This window comes from Capricornis sumatraensis, chromosome 2 (assembly GCF_032405125.1).
Source record: "Capricornis sumatraensis isolate serow.1 chromosome 2, serow.2, whole genome shotgun sequence".
NCBI lineage: Eukaryota > Metazoa > Chordata > Mammalia > Artiodactyla > Bovidae > Capricornis > Capricornis sumatraensis.
In genome coordinates this window covers 133,093,566-133,106,517 of record NC_091070.1, presented here as the reverse complement: position 1 = coordinate 133,106,517, position 12,952 = coordinate 133,093,566, and the positions used below count along the sequence as shown (strand labels likewise).

Below are 12,952 nucleotides of genomic sequence, written 5' to 3'. Positions count from 1 at the left end.
CACCATCCAGTGGCAACTAGCCTCATCTTTTATCCTGTACCCTCCACCTCCATTTAACCCTAGTTGCAATACCTCCTTCTCTAGGGAACTCCAAGCTCCTTCCACAGCAAGACTCACATGTCTGGAATTCTTCCCCAGCCCCAAGCAACAGCGACTCCACATTCAACCTTCAGGACTCACCCAAATGTCACTTCATCAGGGAAGATTTACTTCTTCATGACTGGCTACAATCTCTGTTTTCCAGCAGTCTTCATTTTTTTTTTTTTTTGGCTAACACTAAAACATTAATTCCATCCTGTCTCTTTCTCTCTAGACTTAGCTGCTGCAGGCTGGGCTGACCATGCCTATCTGGCTCACTACCACACATCACGAAACCCCAAAGTTTGACACACCAAACTCTTCTCTCATGTACCGCTGGTGACGTCCCTGCCTGGTTCCTGGTACCTAAAATTCTCAGGGGGTCATAATCAAAGTTGGTCCTTTTCCCACTTTAACATGCAGGAGTCACTGGGGACGTTGTGAAAATATAAACTCTGATTTCGGTGGTGTGAATGTTTGGTCCTTCTAACAAGTTTCAGATAATGCCAACCATGGACCACATTTTGAGGAGCAAGGCAACACCTTAGCAAATCAAATGATAAGACACATAGGAAACACTGTATAATTCCACTCATATGAAGCACCTACAACAGTCAAATTCATGGACAAGAAAGTAGAAGGGGGGTTGCCAAGGTCTGGGAGAAGAGCTGTTTAATGGATACAAAGTTTCAATTTGGGATGAGGGATGGTGGTTGCACAACATAAATGTACTTAATGCCAATGAATTATACACTTAAAATTTTGTATTTTAATGTTGTTTAAAAAACAACTGCGAGAAAACAAAAAGGCACACATTGACCTTGCCAAGTGGAGTCTGCAACAGGGGCCCAGGGTTGGCATTGGGCACAAGAGACTGCATCTCTAGGTGCTGAAGTCAAGGGTGGTATTAATGCAAACTCTGCCAGGCAAACTGACATTGGATAATGGTCAGGGGACTGAACATCAGGTAGTTTCTGACCTAATCAGAGGGCTTCTGTGAGACACAAGTTGCTTGTTAAAAATCTGCAGAGCTTGAAGCGGATTTAGCTTGTACATGTCAAGCACGTTTTCTAATTCAAACAAGCTTCATTCCTTTCACCTAAGATAAGGGTTACTATTGGAATGGAAAATTTTAGCTTAAAACTGAAGCTCTTAATGCATATAACGTGGTTCATCCCAAAGTGAAGTATACCAGCATCTGATACCCAACATCACAGTGATAATGAAACATCTACATTCACTGAAGGAACTCTCACCCAGCAGTGCCAGCTGAGCTCACACCAGAAAGTTAAAAAGGATGACGTTTGGAGGTGAAGCCCTTTATTACTGACCTTTTGAATTCTGATGATCTATTATACACTGAAGCAGCAGAACAGCATTTACAAGACAAGCAGTTTTCAGAATACGTCGAGGACTACAGTAAACCTTACTACTCCAGGCGACACAGATTTTAGGATCAGCAATTGTACCTTAAATGCCTCTGTAACTGAGAATGAGTTAACATTTCCTGTCCTTACCTCTGCACCTCCTTCACTCTCTGGATAGTACACGTCCTATAACCACATAATGAAGATGAAAAACTCCACAGCTATCCATTTGTGAGCGAGAACTCAGTCAGGAAACGTTGGGGTTCAAAACGGGTCTGCTTACTCTTCCGAAATCAAGCTATATAGACTGCTGATGCTCGTCAGAAACTTGACTCACCTCAAAAATCAGATTAGAGCTTCCTTACCCTTTTGGGGAACAAAATCAGTTCCCGGCACAAGTGATTCTAAAGTTCAGTATGACCCAGATGTATAAACAGCAACTTGATGCGAATTCTTTCAGCTTTTCACACTGTTGGCTCTCCTGAGATGCCCTAAAGCTTCCCTAGACTGCATACAAATATTCGGTGTATATCTTACTGAAAGAAATGCTTACATAACAGTTTGGAGTGAGCTTTTCTTTTTCTTTTCCTATTCTTTGTTTGTAGATACAAGTCAAGCAACCACGGAAATACTAATATTGCTTATGCTGTCCAAATGCCACAAATCTGCCTTTTAAAAACTCAGAGCCCATTTTTAGGTCTAGATGTGGCAAGGAAGTTTTGAAGCCCTCTGTAACTGAGTGAGTGGGAAATAACTATATACATCTTCCCACTCTCGCTCTCCCCATCTTGTGCCCTACCACACTGCCCAGAGTACATATGACTAGACGCCCAGTCAGAGCCTGGGTGATTCTGCTGCCTCAGTGAGACTGTGAACCAGCAGGTAATGCCTACAGAGCTAATAATTAAAGACAAGCCTCCTACTGTCTTGTGGGGCAGCACAGATCCTGGAGAATGAACCTGATGTCTGGAGCTACCTGAAACAGTACTTGAGCCAACCTGTGTCTATTGCTCTGAGCACTAGAAATCAGCAGTGGTATACGGTCAACCAGGTTAGTGGACTTGAGTGAGGACAGTGAAAACGGAGACAGATTTACTGCAGGTGTTCAGACATGTGAACCAGTGAAATTAAACACAAAATAGATACTTGTATGGTTTTAAACAAAACAAATTGAGCCCATTTCCACCTGTTATCAGCAAACCTGTGCTCCTGCTACTGAAACTATTCTCAAGTAAAAGACTAGTGAATAACCCCACATGTGATAGTACATTTCTGATTATTCTGAGGTCACCTTCTATCTTGAACAATCTTTTTCCTCACCATAGTAGACACAGTCAACCAAAACTGGACGCTCATTTCTAACATGACTTTGATTACATTTGCAAATGTCTTGGTGATGACCATCGATGGAATTATTCTCATCAGCACAGGTTTATCTGAATCCTAATATTTTTTACACTAAGTAAAGTGGTTCTTCAAACTCTAGGTTTTCTCCTTTGGTGTCATTTTAACCACCTTGACACAATACATTCATTTCCCTGGATTATCTCTTTCACTGAGTTTTCTCTCCACTATTCAAAGTCCATGAGGAACAGGCCTATGCAAATTTAATTCCTACCTACCTCACTCTCTCTAAGAGATAACAAATTTTAAGCTTTTATCTCCAGGAAGAACTTAAAGAGTTTCTATCAACACACCCTATTACCTCTCTAAAGTCACATGGAAGAACAGTGAAGGCTTCATTCTCACCTCTCCCCAAACCCAATAGGTAGACCATCTAATAACAAAGTCCCATGTTTTTACTTGAGGGTAATTGTGAGACCAGAGCTCATGCTCAGCAAGGGTGAAACACAGCAGCTTTACTTACAAATACTTTGCCCATGAAACTACCCCAGTTTCATGAGATTTTAGCTAAACAAAACTTGCAAAGCACAAAAGTAGATAATTGATTTAATTTAGTTTCGATACAATCAGTAATTGATCCATAACTTCTAAGTGGCAGCAGCCACCAATTCAGCAAACAAATATTTACCTTAAGTTTCAACTAGCTACTCTGGGGGGCTGGGGAAGCACATGAAAAAGTAACGGGCTCTAAGATAGATACCTTGATGACTCATGTAAGTGACATGCCTAACTGCACATAACATACATGCTTCAAAAGACAAGCCAACGATGAATCAACTTTTTATTTCACTGACCGGTACTTCTCTCTCTGATGCTGTATTTAAACTCTTCAGAGTCCCCCAAAATAGCATTCAGGTTTCCTATGTCCAGAGATAGGGAATCAGAGGCAAAAAAGGTCAGGCCCAGGCTGTTTTCAGGTGGGAAGGTGGCAGACATTCCTATGTAGCTCTATGTCAGTTTTTAACGGAAACGCTTTTAAGCTCTCCGTCCTGAACCTCTTCTATGGCATCTACGACAGAAATACATGCATCCTCATCAACACAACTCCACGGGGGTGGCGGCAGTGAGGGGGCATTACATAGGTACCAGCCAAACTTCTCATTCGGCCAGAAACTGGACTTCTGGCTCGGTTTAATAACAAGGAGATGCATAAAACTGTGGTGAGTGTCTTGGCTCTTCCTTAAGGTGGGCTGGACTGGATGTAAACGGAAGTACTGCTCATGATAAAGCTGAATTAAGCTCTATAAAAAAATAAAGTTGCTCCTATCTCTATGAGCAGTTTCCGAGAATCCAGGAATGCCCACATCCCGTACCTCAGACATGGCCAATTCCTAATGCACAGCTACAGCGGGAAGCATAAAAATCCCTTGCTAATTTTTAGGGCGTGGGGAGGATTGGGCTCTGGGAAAGACACGGGATGGATATTTTTCTCCCTTCCCCCACCTACAAAGACTACGTATCTAAACACACACTCAGACACACACACATCCATGTTCAAGGGAATTTTTCTTCCCTGACTACAGGACCCCAGGATCCAGCCTCCCCCAGGCTGAGACACAGCGTCTTTGAACTGCACAGATGTGGTGTACCAACATACTGCATAAGGCTCCCCTGTTGTCTCATAAACTGAGAGGGCAGGGGCAAAGGGCGTGGATACTCATGGGGGATTCACTTCTTGTCTGAAATCCAATCTACTCGGCAGCACTCTTAGGTCCAGGCTCTGTGAGAGGTTCTGTGGGCAGGATATGGTGGATGACCTGATGGTCCCAGCCCACTGTGGTAAGAAGGGAGTGATTGAGCGGGGACCAAGTAGCATCTCTCACAAAGTCTCTGTGGGCTCGGCTTCTAAACCTACAAGAGAACAAAGAAAAGTGTGGGCTTGGTAAGAGACAGAAGAAAAAAGGAGAAATGGAAAGCACCCACTTCACCATATATATGACCTAGTCATCAGGCCATCAGTGTAGCCAGGCAAAGAAGACTCCATCATCCAATCCAGTGCCCTATTTTCATAGAAGAAATGACAGCTAGAGCAAGGGTATGATGTGAGTCAGGGTCAGACAGCATGTCATGGCAAAGAAGGCAGTACCCTCAGATCTTGTGTCTGGGGCCTTTTATCCTATAGCAGGCTGCATTCCTACACGTGGTACTTTGTGCAAAAAGCACACAGTGTCCCTTTCTGAGAGATCGCTGGAATGCCAGGCTCAGGAATCCCACCCAACACCACATTCCTCTACCAGGCACAGAGCTTGGGATTCAGTCCCTGGAACAGGGAGATAGTCAACAGCTAGCCTGCTTCCATCACCAAGTCTCCCTGAAAGAGACAACGTGCTTTTCCGAAGGATAAAAAGACCCAGCCATCTGCTGGTCCCTCCATGACTCCTGATCATAGGGTCCATTGTCACACTTACACCTCAGAAAGGCCTGAGTCCAGCACAGCAAGTGAGCAGTCCTCACTGACAGAGGCCAGGAAGGGAGCACTAGGAGAGAAGGAGAAGTTTGCAAAAGATCAGTTCATAGGTATCAGGACAAAATTTGATTAGGCAGTCCCCAAACCCCATTTCTAAAGTGACCAGAGAAGGTAGCTTGATCCCCACTTTGGTTTAAAGCCTGACTACCAAGTCTACAGTACAAGTTTCAAGGGAAGATGAGGAAAATGGAGCAAAACTAGGGCAGAGAGCCATCCCTGCAACTAACCATCCCATCTGGTGCCTCCCTGTAGCTTCAGTAATAACCCAGAAACACAGGCTTTCCAACCACACAGCCCTAGAAGCCCATAGCATAAGTCATTTGGGGTGTTGAGCAGGAACAAGACCATGTTTTAGCCATTTGCAGTCAGAGACCATACAACACAAAAAACGGACTACAGTCTTAAGAGATCTTTTACTTATTAAGGTCTTCAGCTAAAACAGTGTCTGTTTTAAGGAACTACCCAATCAGCTAATGCTATGCCAACACAAGTATTCTCCCTCACTCTTCCCTTTCATATCTACCAGGCCCTTGATGACAAAGAGCAGTACCTGTGTGGGGAGAACACCAGCCCAGTGACACACTGGGAGTGCACAACAGAGCTGAGGGCACAGCTTGCACTCTTGGTGTCCACAAGGGAGACAGTCCCATTCTCATCACCTGAAGGAAGAAGACGCAGTATGTCAAGGGGGGTTAAGAGAATGGACTTTGGACTAGCCAGATCTGTAGTTGAATGCTGGTTCTTCAATCTTGAAAAAGTTAACTGTTCTGAGCATCCATTTCCTCTTTGGTAAAGTAGCAATAGTCAGTCATTTGAGGGTTGTGAAAATTAAAACTACTGGATGAGATAACTGCTGTGTTCACTACAAACTACATCACAGTCTACACCGCCAGATCACCATGTTAGCATAACCATTCCCTACTACACAGCAGGATTCCCTAGGTAACAGTCCTCTTGCTTTGCGGCCCATTGACTTCTAGCCGTGAACGTAAGAGCCACAGCAAACAATCAGGAATCAAATCTTCTAGAATAAAAATTACCATGTTCTCTAAAGCTGAACTAAAACGCCTTTTGGATCACCCTACCTCTGCACACCCCCATTAGCGTACTTCACTGAGTACTCAAGTGTGCTGACAGACTGAGCAGCCAGAGCCCCGTGCACCATGGAGAGGCTTTCTTGCTTATTCTCCCCTCCCCAGAGTCAACACACAGTTGGACATGCTGCCTTACCAAAGACGAAGACTTCACTCCGCTGAGGATGCCAAGTCAGGGAGGTAGGAAGGTAGCCAGAGGCACTGCAGCCTGTGAAGGAGAGAAGGGTCTAGAACAAAACTCTGACCTCAGCTTTGAGAAGAAGCTTTGGTGGTGAAGTCACTCTAAATCCCAGGAGCACCTTTATTCAGTTTCCCAAGTTCTGCTAAGGCAGTCCCATCCTCACTCTCGACCCTCACAACCTATCAGCCTCCTGCTCTTTCCAGACCTGAGTCACAAGCAAGTTTCAACGTAAAGCATGAAGTTGACAACTCTGGCCCCTTTATTCGCCCATCCAGGAAATATCAATTACGCCCACCCTCAGGAACTAGCCCTTCCTCTTGGGACCCACTGCACAACATGAACCTCAGCGGGAAAGAAAGCAATTAGATCATTCATGTCAGTGACTGGACATCTGGTAACTTTGCCTTTGACTCTGGCCAAGGGAAGTCTCTTCCAGGTGGGTTCCTAGTACCATCATCCCACCACCAGCTCTCAGACTCACCCATCTGTGATGCTGGCTTTGGACAGCGGGTATCCCACAGTAAAATTCTATTGTCCTAGAAGAAGGAATAGAAAAAGGGCTTCACAATCCAAAAACAGCTGCTGGCCAGAAGCTGTCCATGCTAGACTTAGGTCTAAAGGGTTCGGGTGTGGTCAGGGATGGGAAGGGGAAAAGCAGCTATATCTTACCTCACCGCATGAAAGAAACACAGAATCCTTGTGGGGAGAGGCAGCAACACAGGTGACCTGCCCCGAGTGAGCTGTAGAGGAGAGAGAACAAGAAGTATGACAGAGGAGATAAAAGCAATCTTATCAAGAAGCCCAGATACTATGACGGGGTAGGAGGGAGGCTGTGAGAACTAGCCCTGGCTAGTCTTATGAAGCAAATGAACAAATTCCGTGAGAGTCTGGATACCTAAGAGGAAATGTTGATAGCATTATAAAACCTCAGTAGACTTGCAGGAAAATGAACGGCTACAGTAGACATGAGTTTGAGTAAGTTCCAGGAGTTCATGATAGACAGGGGAGCCTGGCGTTACTAAGTCCATGAGGTCACAGGGTCGGACACGACTGAGCGACTGAACGGAACAGAACTGAAAGACATGAATGATAAAGGCTGAGTCCGATCGGTAGAGGGATTTACAGTAAAGACAGCCTAGACAGCACAAGCACACGTGCCTCCAGGTAGCGTACGAAGACTTTCAAGGGAGTCCTGGACACTCAGAGTTTTAAGGGCATTTCTCCAATGTTTTCTCCCCATACCAAACTAAGAAGCTGCCTGTGGTCTGCCAGCACTGCAGACCTCTACTCTCAGTCATCCTTCTCCCATGTGTAAAAAAACCACACACCTCTCCTCCTCCCCAAACTGTATCGTGGTGTGATGTTCAGAGCATAAAAACCTAAATAATAAAACAAAAGAGGGTTTTTGTAAGAGCCAAAGAAGAAAAGAAAGAGCATCTGGGTAAAATTCTGTGAAGGAGGCTGACCTTTCTTGGCCACACCACGAACACAAGTATTTAGGTACTAATTTAAAAATATGTGAAAGGGTACAGTTTTTCAAAATTCTTTTAGGGCTGCATGCTAAGAGTGTTAAAGGTCATTCTAAATGTTAATTACTGGCTGTGGAAACCACCTTCTCCAAAGTGATTTAACCATACTCTAAGATAGATGTGGCTCTGTCTTGAGATAGAAGTGTGGGTTCAAGCCACCTTCCATAGAATCCACGGAAAGCCAGCATTAAGAACAGGAATGTACTGCTCACTTGAAAGAAAGCTTTGGGGCAAGCACCATCAGGGAGGACGAAAGATGAAAAACTACATGGGGCCTCTGCCTTTAGGGACTCTGAAATCAGTGGGGGGAATACAAATAAACACAAAGAACTGTCACAACACAGTAAATCAACAATACTTCAATTTTTTTTAATTTAAATTAAGAAAAAAGAAAGAACTAATGAAAAAGGCTGAAAGGGGCAAGTGTTTATTTAGCATTGGCCAGAAAAGCATATCATATGTCTCTGAAAGAAAAGGCTAATATAATATAGTAGACTTTGGAACGCTGGCATTTTTACATGATTATCTAACTATCTGAAACTCCAGGAGACGTGCGAGTTTGTGGTTTTGCTTTGCATGTATCTGAATCATACACTTTGCAGTTAGAATTGGCAGAGATAGGCAGTGAGGGAACCAGTTATCACCTATATCTACGTCTTCCAGTCACACATACATTAATGCCCTATACATTATCTTCATTAAGATCTGGTATCTTCATGAAGAATGGCTCCCCAAACAAAGTTAACTGCTACTGCTGTTAATGAAAGTGAGCAAAAAGAGGAAAGTTAATAGAAAATGATGGCTCTCATCCTCCAAAAATGAGAATTTATGGAGAGGAATACTCAAAAAGTTCAAGATTCATGAGTATCAGAGTTTATACTTGAAGAATGCCTCAGATGTACTGTGACTGGGTGTAGACAGCACGATATGCTTGAAGGAGGAATGACAGTAAAGAGGCTTGAATGCCATGACATGAACCTGAGATATTAACCTGCAAGCTACAAGACACCAGTGAAAGGCCAAAGATGACGGGTCAGGAGATGACATGAGTGCCACGGGAGAAAGACTGAATGTAAATGGGGGCATAAGAAATGAAAAGGAAGGTCAGTGACCAAATGGAAAAAAATTCCAAAGAACTTGGGGACCAACTGATAGAAGGAAAAAGGAGGAGTGGAAGAGCACTGAGAGTTTGAGCCTCAGGTGATCAAGAAGGTGATGAGCCTGTCAATTAAAAAGATATAGGGAGATCAAGAGCTAGAGTCAACACTGGGACTTGACCATAGTTTTGGAAGAAAACTACCAGGCAGGAGAGCAAAGAATTGGTGTCACTGACATCCAAGGAAAGCTCAAAGAGCACAAAGGAGAGAATAAAAACAGAATAGCTAAGACAGGGACTAAAAAGGAAAGAAGATGCACTCACCTCGGTACGAATTCAGAACCATCTGCTGAGCAAGGTCCCAAACCTTGATGCTAAGAAGCAAAGGAAACAGAGACTTCATTTGACCTATACTATATACATAAAAACACGTATTCAAATATGTATTCCTACATCTTTGTCGTCTACGGGACTACCAGTACAGTCTACTTTTACAATGGACTGCAAAATCTCTAAGAAAACCTTATAAGAAACCTTATGAAAGTGAAAGTGAAGTCGCTCAGTCCTGTCCGACTCTTTGCAACCCCATGGACTATAGCCCACCATGCTCCTCTGTCCACGGGATTTTCCAGGCAAGAGTACTGGAGTGGGTTGCCATTTCCTTCTCCAGAGGATCTTCCCGACCCAGGGATTGAACCCAGGTCTCCCTCATTGTAAGCAAGACGCTTTACCATCTGAGCCACCAGGGAAGTCCAAGAAAGCTTACAGGTATGCCATAATCAGTCACTGGGTTCTTATAATGAGCCCAAAACATTACTTAATGAGGCTAATGTGACACCTAAGACACCCAAAGAAGGCCCAGAAACAGGAGCAATGAGAGCGGGGACCCACCAGAAGTCTTTGCTACCACTGACAGCATGTGTGCCAGAGCTCAGGACACTAACTGTAGACACGATGTCATCGTGCTCATACTTGCAGAACTTGCTGACAATGAGCGTCTCATTCTCATCCAGCTCCCACAATTCAACAGCACCTGTTGAGGGTGGGGAAGACAGTGAAGGAAACAAGCTGGGGTTACACCAAGACAGCACTTCACTTCTAGGATGCTAAGTTCTTGAGAGACAAGGATGACACCTCCACAATGATATGAACAGCACACAGTTTAGTATTATTAAATAGTCCCAGTTATTTGGACATTAATTGTCCCACCTTTATCCTTCCATGCAACGCCTGCCGACACCTCTATTCTTTTTTTTTTAAACATGAAACCCTCCACTGGTTTTTCCACTAAGTCTGACATTCAAAACAAAGAAAGCAGAATGAAGACATGTAAGAAACTGGGAAGAGATGGAAAGAGAATAGATTGGTTTCAGCATCATCTTTAAGATCAATATCATCCTTGATCTTGGGTGGATACAGAGAAAAACAGTTTCATTCATGTCTTAATTTTGTTATGAATTTTGCTAGAAATTTCCACCAATTTAGAATCTTGGGACGGGTATATCCTACCCACACAGTTATTCTCCTTTGGGACCAAAACCTTCAAGCTCCCCCAAGCACGGAGTATGTTGTTGCTATTGTTCAGCCTCTAAGTCACATCGAATTCCCTGTGACCCCATGGGCTACAGCACACCAGGCTTCCCTCTCCTTCACTCCTTGAGTTTGCTCAAACTCATGTCCATTGATGAGTCAGTGATGCCATCCAACCATCTAATCCTCTGTCGTCCCCTTTTCCTCCTGCCTTCAGTTTTTCCCAGCATCTGGGTCTTTTCCAATGAGTTGGCTCTTTGCATCAGTTGGCCAATGTACTGGAGCTTCAGCTTCAGCATTAGCCCTTCCAAAGAATATTCAGGGTTGATTTCCTTTTGGATTGACTGGTTTGATCTCTCAAAAGTCTTCTCCAGCACTGCAGTTCCAAAGCATTAACTCTTTGGCACTCAGCCTGCTTTATGGTCCAACCCTCACATCCATACATGACTAGAAAAAAAAGTTGTTTTGTCTGTATTGGACCTTTGTGGGCAAAGTGATATCTCTGCTTTTTAATACGCTGTCTAGGTTTATTGTAGTTTTTCTTCCAAGGAGCAAGCGTCTTTTAATTTCATGGCTGCAGGCACCATCCACAGTGATTTTGGAGCCCAAGAAAATAAAGTCTGCCACTGTTTTCATTGTTTCCCCATCTATTTGCCATGAAGTGATGGGACCGGATGCTATGATCTTCGTTTTCTGAATGTTGAGTTTTAAGCTAGCTTTTTTACTCTCCTCTTTCACCTTCATCAAGAGGCTCTTTAGTTACTCTTCACTTTCTGCCATAACGGTGGTGTCATCTGCATATCTGAGGTTATTGATCTCTCTCCTGATTCCAGCTTGTGCTTCATCCAGCCTGGTATTTCCCATGATGTACTCTGCATATAAGTTAAATAAGCAGGGTAACAATAACAGCCTTGACATACTCCTTTCCCAATTTGGAACCTGTCTAGTTCTAATTTTCCACACCCAGTTCTAACTGTCGCTTCTTGATCTGTATACAGGTTTATCAGGTAAAATGGTCTGGTATTCCCATCTCTTTAAGAATTTTCCACAGTTTACTGTGATCCACATAGTCAAAGGCATTAGCATAGTCAATGAAGTAGTAGATGTTTTTCTGAAATTCTCTAGCTTTTTCTATGATCCAGTGGATGTTGACAGTTTGATCTCTGGTTCCTCTGTCTTTTCTAAATTCAGCTTGAACGTCTGGAAGTTCTCAGTTCACATACTGTTGAAGCCTAGCTTGGAGGATTTTGAGCATTACCTTGCCAGCATGTGAAATGAGTGCAATCGTGTGAATCTGAACATTCTTTGACATTGCCCTTCTTTGGGATTGGAATGAAAATTGACCTTTTCCAGTCCTGTGGCCACTGCTGAGTTTTCCAAATTTGCTGGCATATTGAGTGCAGCACTTTAACTACATCATCTTTTAGGATTTGAAGCATCTTACCTGGAATCCCTTCACCGAGTATGGGACATTAAAAATTGAGCCCAGCCCGACCTCCATTCCACCTGTACAGCTGAGGAGCAAGTGACTCACCTGAATCAGAAGCCACTAGGATACCTCGGTCCCCTACCCAAGTGAGGTCAGCCACTCCGGCCTCCGTCTGGACTCCAGCAGAGCAGAAACCTTCGTTCGGAGCGGCACAAGGGTCCTTGAAAAGCCAGAGAGAGCCAGCCCAGCAGCGGCCACTCAGGCTAGAAGCCCCGAGCAGGAGCGCCCCATCTAAAGGAGATACAAGATGTCAGCATGAGGAGTGGAGAGGCTCGTTTCCCTGGTAACCGCCCAGCAGCCCGCTAGATGGATCTGGACCCGAGCCCGGGAACGCGGGGCACGGCTGGGGTGAGCTCAGAGAAGCGAAGCAGGGGTCAGGCTGGCAAGCGGGGGAATCGAGGTGCGGGCTGGAAGGTTTATTCCCGGGAAGGGGCACTCCGGGGTGGGATAAGGAAACTCCCCGGCCTAGGACCCAGGCTCACCAGACCGGTACCGTGCAGCCTCCAACTGCCGCTCCATACAAGCGGGAGCATTAGGGGGAAGGTTCCACTCCCGGGCTGCCTGGGGCACTAGGGTCGGCGGTGTTTCCTTCCGCATCTCCACGGTTCCAACTTCAATCTAGACCCAAATTGGATGCCCGCCTGAGATTCAGCTCCAGGAGTCCCCACGTGGTTCCTCTCCGGCCTCCGCCCCTCTAGGCAAGTTACAACCTCCCTA

General features: G+C 44.6%; 1 protein-coding gene across 5 annotated transcripts; it reads right to left on the bottom strand.

Moving 5' to 3' along the window:
• Positions 1 to 3,466: 3,466 nt before the first annotated feature.
• WDR77 (WD repeat domain 77) lies at positions 3,467 to 12,904 on the bottom strand. Of its 5 annotated transcripts, none has more exons than XM_068965382.1 (10): positions 12,718 to 12,904; positions 12,281 to 12,466; positions 10,108 to 10,249; positions 9,541 to 9,590; positions 7,261 to 7,331; positions 7,073 to 7,127; positions 6,547 to 6,618; positions 5,840 to 5,975; positions 5,258 to 5,326; positions 3,467 to 4,700 (listed from the first exon to the last, which is right to left on the bottom strand). In XM_068965382.1, the coding sequence occupies exons 1-10, from the start codon at positions 12,830 to 12,832 to the stop codon at positions 4,541 to 4,543; spliced, it is 1,056 nt and encodes a 351-aa protein (XP_068821483.1). In that variant the 5' UTR covers positions 12,833 to 12,904; the 3' UTR covers positions 3,467 to 4,540. The 5 variants fall into 5 exon arrangements, with proteins under 5 accessions (XP_068821483.1, XP_068821484.1, XP_068821485.1 ...); XM_068965383.1 differs by having other exon boundaries at positions 5,867 to 5,975; XM_068965384.1 differs by having other exon boundaries at positions 3,467 to 4,694; positions 5,867 to 5,975.
• Positions 12,905 to 12,952: the final 48 nt, after the last annotated feature.

Bases quoted from the DNA above. Each gene is read 5' to 3' on its own strand.
- WDR77 (XM_068965382.1), bottom strand. From the start codon at position 12,832: ATGCGGAAGGAAACACCGCCGACCCTAGTGCCCCAGGCAGCCCGGGAG. The intron at 12,467-12,717 runs GTGAGCCTGGGT...TATCTCCTTTAG, and splicing joins GGCTGCACGGTACCGGTCTG to ATGGGGCGCTCCTGCTCGGG. The intron at 6,619-7,072 runs GTGAGTCTGAGA...TCTCCTTCACAG, and splicing joins AAAGCCAGCATCACAGATGG to GCTGCAGTGCCTCTGGCTAC.